We start from the raw sequence: 22843 nt of genomic DNA, 5'->3' as shown, positions 1-22843 counted from the left end.
CGTTGAAAATATAAATATTATTTGAAGAAAAAAATTGTATATATACGCGCGCGCGCGTGTATATATATATATATATGTATGTATGTATGTGTGTGTGTATGTATATGATATAATTTTAATAACAGCGTATCTATGTCGCTCTCAGTTTCACTTTTTTTGTACTATCTTTACCGATATATATTTTTATTTCGACTCAGGGCGCTGAAGCAGTTACAATATATTCTTTATTAAAGTATTAAATATTAAATGATAACAATATATATAGTGAACAAGTGAGAATGAAAAATGTGCATGAATGAAAAGTAAAATAGAATATTAGGTGGTGTCACTAATGTTCTTTATCTATACCGTTCCGAACTGTCTTAATTAGATAAAACGAACTATATATACAAGTTAAGATTATGATACTCATGCGATAAATTATGATGAATGTAACACGCGAATCTATGCGGATTCAGTATGGTACTATTAATATAGTCAATAATTCCTGTTCTAAGGTCTAATTTGGGATTCATTTTATTCCCTTGGCACGTGCAGCTATTTCCATAAATAATATTTGCAATATATTACCAATATATATTCTAGAGATAAATATTTTTATTTGGTATCACAACTCCTAAAGGCTGCATGGTAACCTAAAGAAAAACCAAAAAGAAAAAAAAAGTTGTAAAATGTGTCGAAATTTAAATTCTTTAACATTATTTCCTGTGACATATTCTTATAAATTTTTTTCATAACTGATTCGAACGGTCTTCGTGATTAGAGAAAACATAAGAAGAATTTAAAGAAACTGGAAATGAAACAAAAGTGTTTTATAGGGATCTCTTTGATATTGATTTAGATTACTTTTGCAATTAACAATGATTTATGGATTTTCGCTTTATTTGAAAAATTTCAAACAATCTAAAACATTCTGGTAAGATTTTTCAAATTTTTATAAACTTCAATGAAACATTCCCATTAAATGTTAAACTTAAAATAATATTTAAAATTTTATTTGCAAGTAAGTAAAATGTAGCTGTTTCCAGCGCAGCAGAAACTTTTTAATCAAGATTGAAATATTGGCTATAATTGCAAAAGAAAAGAAAGAAAATGTGAATTGTTGAAAATATGAAAAAGTATAGTTCAAAATATTGGATTTTAAAAGATCAGGAGTGCATATTATACAATTGGACTGCACAAGATTAAAAATATGCAAAATATTAAAATATCAATATAACAAATTATAGATTTGTTATACTGATTTGAAAATTTCAAGCAAATCTCTTTTGATGAATAATGATTTCCAATTCTCCAAATATTATTGCTTTAGGAATTTGCACTCCTGATATCAAGTTTATGTCTGCGACTTATTTAATTTAGATGTTTTCATATAATATGGTTCTAGGAGTTGGCAGAAATAATGGCCATAGAGATTAGATCATACAATACATGTTCAATTAATGATTATGGATCATGTGAGAAAAAATTGGTCACCATTAAGTTTAAAAAAGCAATTTTTGGGTTTTATATAATTTTAAAAATTTTTCTCTAAAGATATATTAGAAATAATGTTATTTTTGGGAAGTAGAAAAGGGATTTGAAATAATAAAATTTTATTTTTAGAAAAAACAAATTCAAACAACACAATAAAAAATTTTTTTCACGATTATTTTCTTAATTCTGAAAAGAAGAAGAAAAAGAAATATTTGTATAAAAAAGAAATATATTAACTATAAAAAATTTAATGTATATTATAATATAATTAATATATTATAACTAATAAAGAAATTTTTGAACAACAGTAAAAACTGAAGATCTAACAAAATTAAAATTATTGAGATTTCACTTCATACAAAAAAAAATAGAAAACATGATAATATAGAAACTCATTATTTTGAATTTGTTTAAAGTCGTTCAAAAATTGTATTATATCATCAATTGAGGAAAGAAAAAAATAAAAATTTTTATTTTTTTATTTTTTTTCTGTTTTAGATTTGAAAACAACGAAAAAAATGTAAATTGATTTTTTCATAAATCTCTTGAAATTTAATGACAAGAAAATTTAGAAGAATATTTTACATTTTAAAATATAAATAAATCTTCGTGTAAACTTATTGGTGATCAAGTATAACAGGACAATATTACATATACATATATAACACATATTTTATCGAAAATTATAGAGCAGTAGTGATCTATCTAAATCTTCTGTGTCTAAGCTAGCAAAAGATGATACAATTTTTAGAGAGAGAGAGAGAAAGAGAGAGAGAGAGAGAGAGAGAGAGAGAGAGAGAGAGAGAGAGAGAGAGAGAGAGAGAGAGAGACGAACAATATTTCTCATTGATCAGCCATTAGCACGTTCAGTGTTATGCTAGCTTTTTCTTTTTTATAATATATTAACTTTATAGAGCAAATATTGTATATTGTATACATTATTAACGAATTACTGGTTGACTGAAAAGGGTCCACTAGTGTTCTGATTTACAATTGATAGAGTGGATACGTAGTTTAAAATGATACTCAAATGCTATGTAAATTATACATTCAGTAAAAATATAGCACTATTTTCTTTTATACTAATAATTTATTATTATCATCATCATCATCATTATCGTCGTCATCATTATCATCATCATCATCATCATCATCATCATCGTCATCATCATTATCATCATCATCATCATTATTATTATTATTATTATTAATTCAGTTATTTTGAACAATGTAATAGATAGTAAAAATTGCATATTTTATTTTCAGCATTTATCTATTAGATGAAATGATAAAATTTCAAGAAGACAATAAGTTAAACTTATTGTTTATTAATTCTATGTCCTATTTATAATTTTCAAGTGTACAGTTTATTCCTAAATAGGAGTAAAAATCTATTCAGAATTATTGTAAATATATTTAGATATTTAGTTAGATGAAATGTACATATCATTAATTTCTTCTATAGAAGAGTCCATTCTATTCGATTGTGAATTAATGTTTAATTAATAATTATAAAATTTAAATTGTTTATTATAAAGGATAGTAAAAATTTAATTAGTGGAAGACACTGAACGTGTTAAAAGTGTTATTCTGGAGAAACTTGTGTTAAATCGCTAGCTTTTAGCGTAAATATTTTGTTCAAAGAGAAAGTGATGAGAGAGAGAAAGAGAGAGAGAGAGAGCGAGCGAGCGAGCGAGCGAGCGAGAGAGAGAGAGAGAGAGAAAGAGAGAGATGAAAAATTAAACGAGCTCGACCGAATCAGTATATTGGTAACAAACTAGAGAATCTGTAGAAACATGGAGAAAACTCGCTATTTTTTCTGATTATCTTGATGAAATATTCTAGTATGCCATATTATATATCTTGTTTTTTTTGTTTTATCTTCTGTTAAAAAAGTCTCTCTTTAAATATAGTCACAATTCACCTGCGTTAATTCAAACAGAAAATATATATCGAGTAAAATATATGTTGAGATATTATTATTTATAGTTAATTTGTATTAATTATCATTAATATCATTATGCGCTATAAATATGTTGTAAACGATTATTATGTAACGCATGAATGACGTTTAATAGAGTATTTATTGAAATTATCACTCGTGTCTATTTTTCAACCATAAGAAATATTTATTCTTATTTTATTTTTAAATATTTAATAATCAATTTTTAAAAATTTTTCAAAATTATATATAAATAATTATATAATAGTTTTGAGATTATTATTATTTAACTAATAATAGAAAGATATCAAATTATTTTTAATCATACATAAAATTTATACATGAAATAATTAATAAAGAATATTCTTAATCCGTAAAAATTCATATATAAAGGATGTTAATAATTAGAAAGAAATAATAATTTATAAAATAATATTTAAAAAATATTATTAAAAAAAGAAAATTATAAAAGTTAGAAAAATTAGATTTATACGAAATGAGATAAACATGAAAATAATTTTTTTTTTGCAACTATTTTCTTACAGGTAGTAGGAGACTTACGTTGTAGAAACGCACACAATTACATTAAAGCTGAGTAAGATAAGTTCAATCAACATTCTAACTAACGATGTACGATGATTGTATCATATGCCATTCCCAAGAACGGTTCGACTTTTACGTGAATTCTTGTTTTGTAACATTTGTAAAAGATGACCTCCGCTCAGGAAAATATTAGGTATGTTATTTCATTATTTATTTTCTATTACAATAATTATATTCTAATATTATTATTAATTATTAAAATTACTAAAAATTTTATAAAATTTATTTTTTTTTATATAATTTTATATTTAATAACGAGAAATTTATTGTTTAATGTAGTGAATACATTATTTTGCTACTTCATTTATTTTTTTTCCTATTTTTTTTTAATTTAAACTTACAATGTTATTTTTTTGAGTAATACTAAATTGAATTACTTAATTTATGATAATAGAAAAACGCATTTTTCAAAGAAAAATAAACGTAATAAATAAACTTTGAACAAAAATAAATTTAAGATTCTCTTGTGAAAGTTAATTATTATTCAGTTAAAAAAAATGTTTAGTCAATTATATTGAAATTTAATGGAATGTTGCATAAAATAAATGAAAAAAAAATTAATTTAGATAAAGAAATAAAATATCAAAAATATAAACTTATATAAATTTGAATAAATAAGGACTATTTAATTAGATTATTTTCAAGTCGATAATGAAATTTTATTTATCATGTATACTATATACTATATAATAGTTATGAAAATATTCTTTATATATTTATTTTAAAAAATAATACTACTAAAAGTATTATTTATGCAATAATATTAAATCTATTTATTGCAAAGAATATTTTTTTTTAAATCTTTGCTTAAAGTTATAAAGGTTATAGATGTTTTTATGCAAGTGAATATTTCTTTTTATTGTATATTTAAAATAATTTTATTTTAAAATTGCATTGAAAAAAATTAAAAATTAAAAATATTTTAAAAAATTTGTAAATTTGCATGAATATCGACATGCAGAATTAAAAAAATATTTAGTATAAAAGATTAAAAGCAAAAGAGATATGTTATTTTCTTATTTTTTGATAACAAGGTATTATTTGATTATATTTATAAATGTGTCTTATATAATATTATAATATATATTCCTATATATTTTTATAATCACATCAGAATTATAGAATTAATTAACCATTCTTTTATCAAATCATTTTGCAATTTTGCAACATTTTATCATAAATTATTATTAAAAATATTTTGTTGTTTATTTTATATCAATTTAATTTATATTTACATGCATAACTATTTTCACTTTTTTATTTAAACTCGTAAAATAAAAGATTCGAAAAAAATAAGAGATAAAAAAGAAGTCATATATCTTTATATATTTTATCTATATATTTTTGACATTTTAATTTACTTTTTTCGTGTTTTTTCAATTTCATGTTTAATTCATTTATTTCGAAAATTTTTATTTAATTAATTTCTTATTGTTGATATGTAATGTGGAAGTGCTATTGTGTTAATGAAATTATATATTTCTTATAAATTCACATTTATCAAAATATCACGTTTGTATATTGATGGATTTTAAAAATTAATAATTTAAAGATTCATAAAAATATATATATATATTTTGAATATATTTCAATATTAATTTATAAGAATAAAAAATGATTAAAAAGAAGAATAATAAAGATGAAATAAGATTCTATCTAGAAATATAATATCCTTCAGAGAGTTCAATATTATTTTAAAATCAAATTATAATTATGATATGTCTCTATCGATACTATGCAGTTTTCATTTGAAACATTTTTTCATTTCTATTTATATAAATAATTATATATAAATAAACATGGACATATCGTATGTTTATAATAAACTTTTTTTTTTAGATTTCAATTATAAATATAATTATATTAATATATAAAAATAAATAAAGTAAAAATTAATATAATAATAATAGAAGCATTATATATTGTAATAGTTTAAGCATAGTAATTTTAATAATTTTTATACAATGATATATCAAATTATATTCCTATTTTTTTTTTACTTTTTATCATATAAATTATAACTTATATTATTATTAACTTATATTTATTACGTAACTTATATTTATTATATTTATTATATTTATTACGTAACTTATATTTATTACGTAAAATATAAATCATAAATTATAATAATTAAAATATTCATTTTTATAATGATAAATGAATATTAAGTATTCAAGTACATTCAAGTAAATGTGTTAAATATTTATATAATAAATTCTTATGAATTTGATATATATGCAATATTTAATTCGAATGCAATACACTCATATTTAAAGAAATTTATATATTTGTGTGCACTTATAATGTTTTGCAATATAATGATTACTTAATGAATGATTACGCTATGAAATAGACAGCTCTTCTAATCATATTCTATTTATGCTTCCAAGAAAATTATCTTGGTATTGTTATCTAGGAAAGAAATATATAATTTAGCATAGTAGTTGAAAAAAATATATTGTTAAATGATTCACTACTTTTTAAAATTGATAGTTATTAAAGCTGATTATCATTCATGAAGTTGATTAACATTGTATAACATTTTTTAACTATTGCGTTTATTGTATACTGTTTTTTTGTTAACGATATTACTAAACATAAGACTAAGAACATCGCAATATAATCTACTTAAAAAAATAAGTCAATTACAATTAAATGACAGTTTAAAAAATTAAAATAAAATAAAAATTAAAGAATGGAAAAAACTAATTCTTAATAGAAAAAACCGAAATATTATTTAATGATATATTTTTTTAAATATTTACATAAAAAAAATTTATTTGCTATATGTACTTACTACTATATTTTATATAACTTTATAATATTTTTATTTTAATATTTTAAAGATTTATTAATTAACAATAGAAAAAAATTTATATTTTAAAAAAAGATGTAAATTCATTACATCTTAAAAAGATGTTTTCTTAAAAAGATCAATGCTTTATTAATGTTAATACAAATTTTCTTATTTAATAATTGAAATATTTAATATCTATGGATAAAGAATTGATTATGTTTATTATTGTTTAAATAAAAATTTAGAATAAAATTTTTTTTAAGATCATCGATTTTTTTTTCTCGATTCTTCGAAATGCTTTTATCTGTATTTATTTCTTTTTTGTGAATGTTTTTTTAAAAATTAATGATTTTACAATTTGTCATTGCCAATTCATTTTATAATTATTTCATTTTTATAAGGTTATAAAGTTATAAGATTTATAAAATTATTGGAACTCATTTAAATCCATTATGATATTAACGATAGAATAAAAATAAATATTCATTTCAGTGCAAACATCAACCTAAAAAACTCTGGAAAAAGAAAAAAATCTTGAAAGATATATTCTTTAAAATAAATAGGTCATGCATATAATATACTTTTAGAAATATTTCAATTGAAAGAAATACAATTGAAATATATATTATTTAGATAGCTTTACTTAAGAACAACTAATATATAATACATGCGAAACTGAACCTGAGAATATTTCTTATTTTGTTCAAATGAAATCATAACTATTACCAATATAACTCAAAGAAAGTTGCATTCTGTTTATATTAATTATTCTCTTCAGAAAATTATTTTTATTAAAAATATGCAAATATATTAAAGATAAAATTCTCAAAAGTTTCTTTCAAGAATTTTTTTTTTATAAATAGCTTTGTAATAAGAACTTTCACTTTCAACATAGTATCTGCCAGCTAAAATAATTTTCTCGAAAATAATTTTCAAAAGTTTTTCAAATATATTCGCATCAATAATTAGATCTTTTTTTATGATTCTTCTTCATTATCTTTTGTATATATTATTTTCTCTAATTTTTCAAAATTGAAAAATGATTCTCTAAATAGGATCACAGATGTGAATTAAAAATTTTAAAGATAATAATTGAAGAGTCGATGAAAATATCAACTCGATCTAAATTTAGAGGACTGAAATATTTCTTTCGAGTTATTTACACACTATTGAAAATAATATTACGATTTCTATAAAAATATTTATTCTACATGTTTGCTTTCATGGCTGGTTTAAATTTCATTTTTTTTATTTCTTTGATATAGTCAATTTTGTTTAAATATAATCTAACATCTTATAAATATCAAAATGATTCGAACATTGTTTAAAATAAATATTTTTTTATTTTGGATCAATCAATGAATCATTGATTATATATCTTATAATAATACATTTTATAATGCGATAAATTTTTTTCATTCATTCATTTATTTCAATTTTTCTTCGTTATCATTAACATGTTTATCTATGTATAATAATTTAATGTGAAAATTTAATTTTAAAATGATATGTATATGATATGTAATGTTAAAAAATTAAAATTTATGTTATTTACATAAAAAATTCATATAATAATTTACAATTTTAATATCAAACGCAATTTTAATATAATTATTATTCCATTAATATTAGATTATACAGTTAATAATGAATAAATATATCATAAATAAAATTAGTTTTTTTATGTTTATATAAATGCAGATTAGATTAAATCAATATTATGAATAATAAAAATAATATTATAAATAAAAATATAAAAAATATAAATAAAAAAAAATATAAAATATGTTACATAACAATGAAATATATTTTTTTTATATAAACATAATTATAAAAATTATTATTACTTTTATGTATATATTTAGAAACATTGCAGAATTATATACAAATAAAATAAACTACTTATTCTAACTAACTTATTCCTAATGTTTACATATGTTTATCCTTTGATGAAAAAATCAATTTCATAATCAATTTCATAAATAATATATATATCTATTGTCACAATTGCTATGAGAATAAAATTAAAAAAAATTTTGGAATTGGAAAAAAAATTCTGGAATTTATGATTTACATATATTTTTCATTAGATACTTGAGAGATATTATAAAACAAATAATTGAGAAATTATTATCAAAATATTCTTTTTTAAATCGCTTTATGATTGGATGTATTGCTTTATCACTATTTATAAAATGAAAGGAAGGAAAATTACTAGAGAAGCGTCATATAAAGAAGCCACTTAGTTTTAAGTATTGCGATATCAAACTATCATTATTAAATTCTAGATCAATTTTGATGTTACGTAAAATTTTAAATTGCATTGTAATGTATATAATTTTCATTCATTAAGTATACTTTTATATGTTATCTTTTTTATGATAAATTTTTTTTTTTTATGCATATTCATTTGATTGTACATTCATTTGATAAATATCATATACTTATTTTTTTATCGTTTATGTTTAACATTATATCCATTTAATTTAAATTAATTTAAATATTAACATTATATCCATTTAACATATCCAATTAAACATATAATTAATATGGAATTATTCATTATTATATGACTTTATTTTACAATTTTATTTTTATTTTTTTTTTATTAAATATTATTTATATTACAAATTTTAAGTAAGAGTATTATATTATATTATAAGATAAAATATAATATAAATATAATATATAGATAAATTACTTTTATTCTTTATTGAAAATTTCTTTTTGAAAAATATTTTTAATTTTATCGAAACAATAATGTAAAATAGAAATCACTTTAATCGATTATAATGAATTTAAAATGCTCTTTACGTTTAAAAAAATCATTAGATTATAAAACAATAAGAGGATCTTTCATTCATTGATATACTATATTAAATTTTATCTGTAGATAAGGCACTTCTGATTAATACATGTGTCTATTTTTATGAATATATTATCCATTCAATTAGATCCATATTCATTCCAAAAAAATTTTTTTTACACGCATATATATATATATATATTATTAAAAATAATATGAATACATTTTTTGTATTATATACCGTTCGTTTTTTTAGTATGAATAATAATATTTTTAAAATCAAATTATTTATAAATTTTAAATTATATTTTTTAAAGAAAAATAATGCATCAGAGAAAAAGTCATTTTTTATATTTCAATATTTATAGAGAAATATCAAATTTAGTTTCACGTATTTAGAAAATTTAGAAAATATAATGTACGTTCAAATTATTTTTTTATTTATTATTAAACTCAAATTTAAGTCAAGTTTTAAGTCAATTAATTATTATTTTGTCATAAATCGAATATATATTATATTTTATTATATTTATATTAATGTAATCGAATGTAAAAAATTATTTGAAATGTTGATTCTAAAATAATGAATATGATTTCATGAATTATTATTCACATGAACTTAAACATATTTGAAGTAATTAATTTGAAAAGCAATCTTATTATCAATAAATGTACAGTATAATTTGAATAAATAATTTTTAACATTCGATTAAAATATTTTCAATTCTTTTGCATTATCTCGAATTATTTTTGAATTATTTTTTACCAAGATCTTTATTTGATTATAATCTATTATTCTTTATCTAATAAAATATAATTATTGATAATAAAATTTTTGAAATTAAATTATGAATTTGAATTATGAAATCTTGCATCAAAATTTTTAATTATTTATAAAAAAATATATATATATCTTAATTTATTAATTAATGTAATAATTATTATTTCAGGGATTCTAAGAACATTATACAACTCATTATTAATGAACAAAGTTATATTGGTTTGTATTTATTAATTATAATAATCGAAAAATAGAATAGTAACAATTCAATAATTATAATTATTTTTTTCAGTAAAAGAAGATATTCCACCTGATACTAGTCTGAATACTTTTATTCGAGATTATGCTAAATTACGAGGAACTAAAGCTATGTGCCTTGAAGGAGGTTGTGGTGCATGTATTGTATCAGTAAAAATTAATGATGAGGATATATCTGTGAATTCTTGTTTAGTACCAATTCTTATTTGCAATGGGTAAGTCTAAGAACTAAATAATTTACTGAATTTATTATTTTTATTATTTTTATATCATTAATATTTCAAGTTAATTAATTTTATTTCATTTTTTACATCATAGATGGATCATAAAAACAATTGAGGGTTTGGGTAATAAGAAAAATGGCTATCATACTTTACAAACAGGATTAGCAGGAAAAAATGGTTCTCAATGTGGTTTTTGCTCACCTGGAATGATAATGAATATGTACAGGTATGTGTATAATTTGTATTTATATTTTATTTTAATAAAAATCTCACAAATAAATTTAATAAACTTCACATTTTTTTTAGTCTCTTAAAAAAAAAAAATTTAACAATGAAGCAAATAGAAAATTCTTTTGGAAGTAATATATGTCGTTGTACTGGCTATCGACCAATTCTAGATACATTTAAAGCATTCGCCAATGATGCTGAGGAAAATTTCGTTAAAGATATTCAAGATATTGAAGTATGCCAAGCAAGATATCAACATTAAATAGTATCATATTATTTAAGCTATATTTGAAATTTTAATAATATCAATTATAAGTAATTTTTCTTAATTACATTCTTAAATATTAGATTTTATTTATAAATATAAAATATTTATTTATATATATTTATTTATATAGTTAAATAATTATTTTATTTATTCAAAAAGATGTTTTATTCAATGTTTTATCATTCATTATTTATATTTTTATTTGTTTTATTCTATTTGAATCTTTTATTGAAAAATAGTTTTCTATAATAAAAATTTTTTTATCCAGGAATTATTTAATATAAAAGCTTGTAAAAGAATTAATGCATTGTATGAAAATAGTTGTAATTGTTGTTGTACAGTCATTCAGAAAACAGAACATAAAATTGATATGAAATTGGATAATAGTGAATTTCATAAAATTTTATCAATTGATGATTTGTTTGCATTATTTCAAAAAAATCCAAATGCGAGTTACATTTTACATGGTGGCAATACTGCACATGGTATATATACAATGATTAATAATAATTTATATTAATTTTATATTATTAAATTTTATTTATTATATAAATAATATATATTTTCTTTTTTTTTTTACTCGTAGGTGTATATCGATCGAAAATACCAGATTTAATCATTGATATAAACGATATATCTGATTTGCGTAATATAAGAAAAGATAATGATACTTTAACTATTGGAGGCAATGTTTCCCTTACTGTAGCGATGGAAACTTTTGAAAAATATTCAAAAGAACCAGGATTTAAATATTTACAGCATTTGGCTAAACATATTGATTTAATTGCTAGTGTTCCTGTGAGAAATGTAAGTAAATGCAATTAAGCATATATAATGAATATAAAACAAATAAAATAAATAAAAAACTTTATATTACAGATTGGATCTGTAGCAGGAAATTTAATGATTAAATACGAGCATCGAGAATTTCCATCAGATTTATTTTTAATTTTGGAAACTGCGGGGGCACAATTGCATATAGGTAGATAAAAGAATTCAAATAAAAATATTTTAAATATTTAGATATGTAAATTGAATATTTTCATTTTTTCAGTGGAAGCTGGTGGTAAGAAAACTCCCATGACATTACTTAAATTTCTAAACTGTAATATGAAACACAAAATTATATACAGTATAATATTGTCGGCTCTTAGCGAGGAATACGAATACAGATCTTATAAAGTATATTTTTTATATTATTATTTCATGTAATTGAATTACCTAGAATAATAATTTTCATCAAGGAAATTAAACTTAGATAATGCCGCGATCACAAAATGCTCATGCCGCTGTAAATGCAGCATTTTTGTTTAAATTGGATGGAAGTGGAAAAGTACTAGAGAAGCCAAACATTATCATGGGTGGAATAAACAAAAATTTCGTGAGTAAAAACTAAATATGACAAAAATAAATTGGAAAGTGTAAAATAGATTTAAAGAATTAAATTAATTTTTCTAGCTGCATGCTTCAAAAACTGAAAATTTTTTATTCGGGAAATTCATTTTTGAAGAAAACATAGTTAAACAAGCTTTGGATATATTAGATGCGGAAATACAACCTGACTATGTTTTGCCTGATTATTCTCCAAAATTTAGAAAAATACTTGCAGAAAGTCTTTTCTATAAAGTTTGTATTTTTCGATAAGAAATTATTGAAATTTCTAGTATAATTAAATATTTATATAAAACAAATTCATTTATAGTTTATTTTAAGTATTAAACCAGAAAATGTGAATCCAACATTACGCACTGGTGGATCTATTTTAGAGCGTGGATTGTCTTCCGGAAAACAAAATTATGATACAAATAAGAATCTATGGCCTTTGAATCAACCTTTGCCAAAAATGGAAGCTATATATCAAACATCGGGTGAAGCACATTATACAAATGATTTTCCACCATTTCCAAATGAAGTTTTTTGTGCTTTTGTTCTTACCACAGTAGCTAATGGAAAAATAAAGAACATCGATGCTTCTGAAGCATTGGTATTTTTATTAAATTTAAATAAATTCAAATATTTTGCGAATTTTAACATTTTTAAACCATTAATTTTTAATTTTTTAATTTTAAATTTATAATATTTATTATATATTTTTTTTTGTAAATTTGAAAATATATTTCTAGAAAATGAAAGGAGTAATAGCATTCTATACAGCTAAAGATATTCCTGGAAAAAATGTATTTATACCAGGAGATGCTCAACTATTATTCTTGAATTTTGATGAAGTAGTAAGTTAAATCATTAAAAAAACATATTATTTAAAATTTAATATTTAAACTTTATAATTTATCTTAATTTTTTATATTTTAAGCTTTTTGTAGATACAAATATTGAGTATGCTGGACAGCCAATTGGAGTAATTGTTGCTACAACTTTTACAATTGCTAATCAAGCAGCACAAATAGTAAATGTTTCCTATATTGATTTCATACCAGAGAAAATATTATTGACGATTGAAGATGTACTTGCATTGAATGATAATACCAGAATATATGAATCAGTTAACTCCATTGCACAGACCAAAGGTGCAAATATAATATTTTGGATAAAGTTTATATAAAGTGTTTCATTTCACAATTATTCATTCATATACTATTATAATTTTAGAACTAAATTTTTATTATTCTTTATATTATAAATATAAATATATTATTATTCTAAATTTATATTATTGTTTATTATTATTTTTTTTTGAACTCATTAAATTTGAATATCATAGGAAATGACGTGAAACATATAATAAAAGGAACATTTAGAAACGGAAGTCAATATCATTTCACTATGGAAACTCAAACATGTGTTTGTGTGCCAATAGAGGATGGAATAGATGTTTTTGCTGCAACTCAATGGATGGATCTCACTCAAGTAGCCATAGCTCAGTGTCTTAATATAAAAAATAATAGGTAATATATACAAAATACAATGTTGAGTTTTTTAATTTATTGTTTTTTAAAGTTGCTAATTTTAATTTTACAGTATTAATATTAATGTGAGGAGATTAGGAGGTGCTTATGGTGCAAAAATATCTCGTGCTACACAAATTGCTTGTGCTTGTGCTTTAGTATGCTATAAATTAAATCGACCAGTTAGATTCATCATGTCAATAGAAAGCAATATGCTCGCTATAGGAAAACGATATGATACTCGTCAGGAATATGAAATTGGTGTAAATGATGACGGTCAAATTCAATATTTGAATTCAAAACACTGGGGCAACAGTGGTTCCAATTTTAACGAATATCATGCTCCTATAGTTGTAGAACAAATGAAAAAGTAAATATATAGACACGATTTTAATTACTGAGACAACGAATTAGAGATATATTTAAAGTAAATATATATAAAGATATATTTAAAGTAGTTGGAATCATAGTTTTTGAGATATTAATAAAAATTATTACTACTATATTTTACATTGAATTATATCCATATATATACTTCTATGACAATATACATATCAATATGCAATTGCTACTTATTTATTATAGATTTATTATTTATTATAGATATTTATTATACATTATGGTAGTTGGTATCTAAAATATAACTATACAAATGAACTATTTTTAGATCTGCAAAATATCAATAAGTTTTTTATGGATAAATATATTAATTATATTAGTTATATTAGCTCGTTAGTTTATCTATTATTCATTTTAGATACCGACTATCACATTTATAAAAACAGTTTATATAGATAAGTAATAACATATTGATACATTCTATTACGACCATACATATAGATAAAATCTCAAAAATTATGGTAATGTGGTATGAATTTGTGACAATATAAATTATAATTTTTGAAGAAATAAATTGTTGATGAAGTTATTTTTCTAATTCGTTTTCTAATTCATTGCTCTAATAAATTCAAATCAATATATATTATAATAAATAAAAAATCATATATAGAAATTCTTCTTTATAAAAATTTTAGTTGTTATGATTTCTCAACTTGGACTTATCAAGGTTTTGAAGTTAAAACTGACTTGCCTTCCAATACTTTTTGTCGAGCTCCAGGTATTTCTAATTAACAATATAGTGAAAAAAAAATAATTTTTCTAAAGTTAAAATTCAATTTAATTTTCTAATTTTATTTTAATTTTTTTTTCTAGGTTCAACAGAAGGTATAGCTATAATAGAAAACATAATGGAACACATAGCAAAAACTGTTGGAAAAGATCCATTAGAAGTTAGATATGCAAACATGAGTGAGGATCACAAAAAAATATTACAACCTATGATAGAAGAGCTATGTCAGAATGCGGATTATGATACCAGAAAAAGAAGTGTAGACATTTTTAATGCTGTAAGAATATTTAATTTTTTATTATAATGTTATTATTATATAAAATATTGATTATAATGAAATCTATATTTATAGGAAAATCGATGGAAGAAGAAAGGAATAAGTTTGATACCTATGATGTTTCCTTTGACTATTTTTGGTCAATTTCATGCACTTGTTTCGATTTATGCACGAGATGGCACAGTTTCTGTTACCCATGGAGGAATTGAGTGTGGTCAGGGAATTAATACTAAGGTATTATTAAATATTATAATTAAATCTTTTTATAAATAATAAAAAAAATTTTTAATAAAAAAAAATTTTTATTATAGGTAGCTCAAGTAGCAGCACATACTTTAGGTATTGACTTATCATTGGTCACTGTAAAAGCAAGCAACAATTTAACATCTCCAAATAATATAGTTACTGGTGGTAGTGTTACCAGCGAGAGTTGTGCATATGTAAATTATTTAAGTTTATTATCATTATTATCATATATATATATCATATATAATATCATATATAGAAAATATTGATCAATTTTCTAATTAGTTTTTTCTCATTTTAATAAGCTTGAAATATGTTGTAAAGGACTTTATTTTGAATAATTTTTTTTAAGCATAATCGATTGGCTTTGGGAATTATTTGCAAAATTTTTTAGTACTATTATTTTGAATTTTATTTATATATGTATCCATAACAATATATTTTGCAGTATGTTATTTAAGTTAAAAAACATTTATTGATAGTATGAACTGCACAGAGCATAAAAAAATTCGCGTTTTGAATTGAATTGAATTTAATATGAATTATTTATGAAGTTGGTGGAGCAAAACATTAAAAAAAAGGATGAATTCCGTGCTAAATGCTGATTTTATTAATGATTATTGATCTATTATTGATTATGAGAATGCTTCAATAATTGGAATGTCATATATATATATAGATAAAATTTAATGCAATAGTTTTTTACGAATAATTTAAAAATTAGAAAAAATATTTAACGTAAAAGTTATTTAAAATAATATCTTTTAAAATATATATTTTATATAAATTAATTAAAATTGATGAGGAATATAATAAGCGGATTAATTGAAAATATTATATATTATTTAAAATATATATATTTTAATATCTTTAGGCAACTATGATGGCTTGCAAAGAACTACTTCAGAGATTAGAACCTATTAAAAAGGAGTTGAAAAACTTTTCGTGGCAAAAATTAATATTCACAGCATACTCAAAAGATGTTGATTTATGTGCGCGATACATGTATGTTTTATAATAATTTAATAGTTAAATTCGCTTTCTAATTAATATATATTGACATATATTCATGTATATTTAGGTTTACTGTAAAAGATGATATAAAATCATATCCAGTATATGGGGCAACTATAGCAGAAGTTGAGATTGATGTATTGACCGGACAACATATTACACGCAGAGTAGATTTAATTGAAGATGTTGGAAGGAGTATGAATCCAGAACTGGATTTGGGACAAGTGGAAGGTGCTTTTATAATGGGTATCGGATATTGGATATACGAACAACTAATTTATGATCAGAAAACAGGTCAACTAACGAATTATAGAACTTGGGTATCGTTTTTGAATTTGTCTAATTTAATATATATATGCAAAAAAAAAAAATTAAAAAAAAAAATTAAAAATATATATTTTTTTGTAGAATTATAAACCACCAGGTGCAAAGGACATTCCTGTCGATTTTCGAGTTTATTTCCGTAAAAATAGTACTAATCCATTAAGTGTTCTTCGTTCAAAAGGTAAAATTATATATTATAATTGAATTTTAATTATATTAAATTATAATTAATTGAAAGATAAAACTATTAATAATAATTTTCAATATACTTGATTAATCCTAATAAATTATTAAATAATCATAGCTACTGGTGAACCACCATTATGTATGAGTTACGCAATACCTATTGCAATTCATAATGCACTTAATTCAGCAAGAAAAAATGCTGGAAATAATGATACATGGTACAATCGAGGTAAGAATGAAAAATATTTTCAGAAATAATTATATGTATTATTATTTTATTAATATAACCTACAAAACTTGTCATTAAAAATTTTTTTTCAGAATATCCTCTTACAATAGAAAAGATTTTATTAGATAGTTTAACTACTAAAGAACAATTAGTACTTTAAAAATTTATATTTTCAATTTAACAATTTTTTTTTAATATCTATTATTTGTGATGTCCAGTATATTTCAATTTATAATTATTCATAAATATATAATAAATATATAATAAATATATAATAAATATATATAATATATATAATAAATATATAATAAAAAATTTTTTGACTAAAATGATTATTTATTCAATATTTATAATTCCAGACACATACATAGATTAATATAATTTATACAAAAAATATTTTTAAAGTTAATATACATAATATATTAATTAAAAAAGTTCATTTATATTATATAAATTTTTACAGTATTATTAATTTTTTTAAATTGTTAATTATTTATTATTAATAAAAAATTATTCGTATTCTATTGCAATTTGTATTCAATGTTATGTTAAGTATTATTATTGAAAATTTATTGAAAAAATAGAATGAAAAAATTTATTTAAAATAAAAATTGTGTAATATTATAAATTTAATAATTGTAAGTATTTTCAATAATTTAATAAGCAATTGATCGTATTTATAAAATTCATTGATAATCAATCTTATAAATTAATAATTGATCATATAAATTTATTATAAAAAATAAATATATTTGTAAATTAAAAAATTTGCAATATATAAATTTGTGTATAGTATAGTATATATAAAATATATAAAATATATATTGTGTGTAATTATAAAAATGCGCAATAACGAATTTTAAAGTTAGTACGCAATGAACTACATTTCAGTTTGCGCGGGGCCGTAAATGTAGCGTTGTTTTATTTCTATGTTTTCTTTATTAAAAATTTATATTTTCAACAAATAAACTGATTTAAGTGATTACATTTATTTTTATTATGAGTAAATATTAGAGAATGTTATGAATATACCAGTGAAGTGTATGTTGTGATTAATGGAAAGAATTTTAGAATGACATCGGTAAGTGACATGGTTTTTGATCACATAGTTTTTGTTATTCGAATATAATATCAAATATAATTCATAATTCATTAAATTTTAATACTATATATATTTTTATAATATAAAAGAAAATAATCTCAAAATAGAATTTTTTTAAATTTTTTCATAACATTCTGATAATTGTGAACTAAAAAATTTCTTATATATTGTTAGAATCTTAACTTTATTAATGTTCATTTAAAATAATATTTCGCGCGATTTTTTTGGCTGTTAAAAAATATTTGCGATGCATTTAAATATTATTGTATTATGTATTGTTATAGATTTTAATATTAAATTTAAATATTATTATAGATCTTAACAAGTATTAAATTTTATAAAAGAATAAATACATAGCTTTCTTTTTTTAAGATCTGAAAGATCTTATACTTTATAAAGTAAAAAACTTTCTTTTTATTAAATTTTTTTATTAAAAATAATTTAATTTAGGAATATATTTCATATAATTATCAATATAAATTCTAATATATTTCTGATTGAAAGAATAGTTTATTTTTTAATAATATTATAATTTTAGTTCTTTTAATTATGTATTAAATTCAAATTCAGATTTCATTAAGTTATTTTGTATTCATATATTCAGATAATCAGATAATATATTCATAAATCAATTAAAAACATAAAAAGAATATTTTAAAATATTAATTTATTAATAAAAAAAAAATTATATTTTTATCTTATAAATATTTACTTGTAAAGTTTTTAAATGTTTTGTAATAACGATTTTCTTTAATATTTATAGAATAATTGAATAATTTTGAAAGAAATTTTATATTATAAAAAAACATATATGTGTATGTATATATCATTGTTAATATAATTATGATATTTATTTTAGACGAAAAATTTATATATAATTCTTACACAAAACTTGATTTAATGATAAAATTTTTGAAAAATATATATATATATATATACATATTAAAATTTAATTAATAATTTGATAATTCTTAACAATTTGTATAATTTCACTATAAAAAATATTTGAAATGACATTTAATTTAATTTAATCAATTATCAATAGTATATTATATTTTTATAATATAAATGAAATTTAAATTCTTTTCACTAGATGGCACAACATACTCCTTATATGAAATCCTTTAAAAATAAGATTACTAGAAGAAATCTCTTAACGAGAAATTTTTATTCTCTTTCTTTATCTTCTTCATGATCCCATCATTGATACTTATATCATATATATATATTTATATCATTTACATTATATAATCCTAGGATATATCCATAAGATTGCCAAATACCATTGATCCATAAGTCGTTGTTAATCAATTTCCTTCTCTTCCACTATTTTCTTCTTAAATCTCTCAAATCCCTCCCTTAAATGTCTCGATTTGGTAATGTTGTTTAAAAGATACAATCTTGCACATTTATTTTTTTCTTTAACAAAACATTATATATATAAATATTATAAGAGCTCATAAGAGCATTCTTCTAAGAGGAAAATAAATTTGATTGGTTATTTTTGATAGATTAAATACGATCATCAAATTTAGCTGAAAATATCATTTACTTACATAATATTGTATAAACAAAAAAAATGAAAAATTTTTCTTTTATTCATAAATTGTTTTTAGTAGTTATATTCAATTTTATTATAGGTTATGTTACATAGATGAAATATAGCTGAATAAGCTTTTTGATTATCGTTGCTTACACAAAAATAAGTAAAAACTATTTGATTATGTCATATATAAACTAATGTTTTTTTCTTATTTAGCAAAAATTGATGTATTACAATTATGATGTTAGTGTTTGACGTCAGTCATTGTTCATCATTGTTGATAAAATAAAATTAATTGTATTAATTCTCTGTAATAAAATTAATCTCACCATTAGCGTACATACGTTGAAATTAGTAGTAGCACAATTTTAATGTACACGTTTGAGTGACATGCATGACGTCAAAACACATCATTCCAACGGAAACCTGTTTGAACTGGAATCATACGATAGCGTATCATAATTTTTCCAGAATATTGCATATAAATATTTTCAGTCTCTCATATTTAAACTTAAAATATTTTGTAATTATTTAAATTAAAATATAAAACTTTATTTTTAATTTACATACAGAATATTAGTTAAAATATTAGTTTATCATTATCATATTAGTCAAAAATTGATTTAAATTTTTCTATTATACAATATTTGTATTATATATTAAGTATTTATTATATACTAAGTATATTCAATTATTACGAAATCAATTTGTTGATATAGCAATTATAATTTTTTAAATATAAATATATATAATTGAGTTTTGTTCTATTGTAGAAATGGAAAATATTAAAGGAGGGGATTTGATGAATTTTTCTTGGCAGAAAGTATTTTGAGATTTTAGGAACTTGCTTAGACATGCGCAGTACGCATTTGAAAGCAATCAGAGATCACCGCTTTTAATGTAGTAAATCGACTGATTCTTTTGAAGAAATAGAAAATCCTAAAGCATAAATTTAAAGTAACATATATTTGTCCTAATTGTCTATTTGTCTTAATTATCATTAATAACTAATGTAAAAAACAAATATTTTTTTATATTGAAAAAAAATTATATTTTTTAATGTATCCCATATTACATTTTATATATATAATTAATTAATATTCTAAAGTATCAATTAAAAAAATAATAGATAAAAGCATGAGATTATTTGAAAAGTCACATAGAATTCATATACAGGAATTTATATACAGTCAGGATTCAAAGAATTTAATTAAAGAATAATAAATTAAATTTTAATAAATAATAAGTTAAAATTTGAATTTGGTCATTCTATGATTATCAATTATTATTAAAAAATATTTAAAAACCAAATCGTTTTTATAAAAAAATGACCTTTTTTTATAAAAAAGTTTTTGTGTTTTTTAATATTTTAATCACTCAAGTATACGCGCTGAATTTTTTCAAAAAAGAGCAAAAAAATGAATGAGAAACCTAACTGAGTCATAATATACATAGAACAAAAATCAGACAAATATATCGTACTATATTTATATAATAACAGTTTTAAAATTATTAAATAATTCATAAGAAAAATAAATTTTCATACATATAATATCATACATATAATATAAAATCATAAAAAGAAGATAATAGAGAAATACAATATGAAAATAGTACAAAGAAAAAATAATAAAAACGGGGGTAGTATGTTAAAGGGTTGGGCGTTACAATTGCGTAATCCGCATGCTCGTAGACTCGGAACATTTCAGATAGTACAAGCACAACAGTCGAACGAAGACCGCAGTACCGTGCAGTTCGGGTGCAGTGACTTGCACCGAATTTGTGTGCACGAAGAATCTTCAACTTTTTCGTGCCTTTTGCGTGCATTTTATTTCTATTCTTCCTCTCTTTAAATCTTTTTCCTCTCTCTCTTTCTCTTTCTCTCTCTTTCTCTCTCTCTCTCTCTCTCTATTCTTTCTCATAACACATCAATATGTAATAATTAATTAAAAACATCTCCGAATGTCTATTAATAGTATAACTTGATTAAAAAAAATTTATGCACGCGTATAAACAGAACATACATTATACAAAATTAGAAAAAATTTTACGCACACATTACATAAAATACGTAAAATCACAAAATACGTAATCTATAATAACATACAAGAAGAGACGAGAGAGAAAAAGGAATACATCTTTGTATATATAGGTTTTACACACGAGGCTAGCGACATATTCGCGAAACGGAAGACATGCTCGCGTGCGCGCGCATGCAAGGATTGCCTGTATATAGCTCAAATTTCTGATAACATGTAATGTGTTTAATTCGGTCAATCTATATGAAAAAAAGATTTAAAAAAATCCATTTACATTTTTATAAATTTCTGTAATACGAATTATTATTAATTTTTTAAAATGATAAATCATATGAAAAACAAAAAGAGACGCGTATTATTTTTATTTCTTTTTTTTCCTTTCCATTTTTCTTTCTCTTCTTGATTTTCTATGTATTAACAAAAAATTAGGAAGATAATTAAATATTTTATGGAAAATATATTATG

At 20.8% G+C, this 22843-nt stretch overlaps 1 protein-coding gene and 1 long non-coding RNA gene across 2 annotated transcripts; one reads left to right on the top strand and one right to left on the bottom strand.

Moving 5' to 3' along the window:
• The first annotated feature begins 30 nt into the window (after window positions 1–30).
• On the top strand, window positions 31–17928 carry LOC724933 (xanthine dehydrogenase). Its single transcript, XM_016913397.2, has 26 exons — window positions 31–916; window positions 3964–4154; window positions 10578–10627; window positions 10701–10881; window positions 10985–11116; window positions 11197–11353; window positions 11655–11871; window positions 11973–12193; window positions 12266–12368; window positions 12441–12568; window positions 12645–12767; window positions 12845–13012; window positions 13089–13370; window positions 13510–13614; window positions 13698–13911; window positions 14106–14289; window positions 14363–14659; window positions 15324–15406; window positions 15502–15695; window positions 15771–15929; window positions 16007–16135; window positions 16816–16946; window positions 17023–17275; window positions 17364–17460; window positions 17584–17694; window positions 17787–17928. The coding sequence occupies exons 2-26, from the start codon at window positions 4129–4131 to the stop codon at window positions 17852–17854; spliced, it is 3813 nt and encodes a 1270-aa protein (XP_016768886.2). The 5' UTR covers window positions 31–916; window positions 3964–4128; the 3' UTR covers window positions 17855–17928.
• Window positions 17929–20107: 2179 nt separating this feature from the next.
• Window positions 20108–20662, bottom strand: LOC102655587. Its single transcript, XR_001703855.2, has 2 exons — window positions 20353–20662; window positions 20108–20215 (listed from the first exon to the last, which is right to left on the bottom strand). It is a non-coding gene; the product is annotated as an uncharacterized LOC102655587 (long non-coding RNA).
• Window positions 20663–22843: the final 2181 nt, after the last annotated feature.

This window comes from Apis mellifera, linkage group LG8 (genome assembly GCF_003254395.2).
Source record: "Apis mellifera strain DH4 linkage group LG8, Amel_HAv3.1, whole genome shotgun sequence".
Taxonomy (NCBI): domain Eukaryota; kingdom Metazoa; phylum Arthropoda; class Insecta; order Hymenoptera; family Apidae; genus Apis; species Apis mellifera.
Note: the sequence above shows the minus strand (reverse complement) of the source record. Positions and strands in the feature narration are given on the sequence as shown.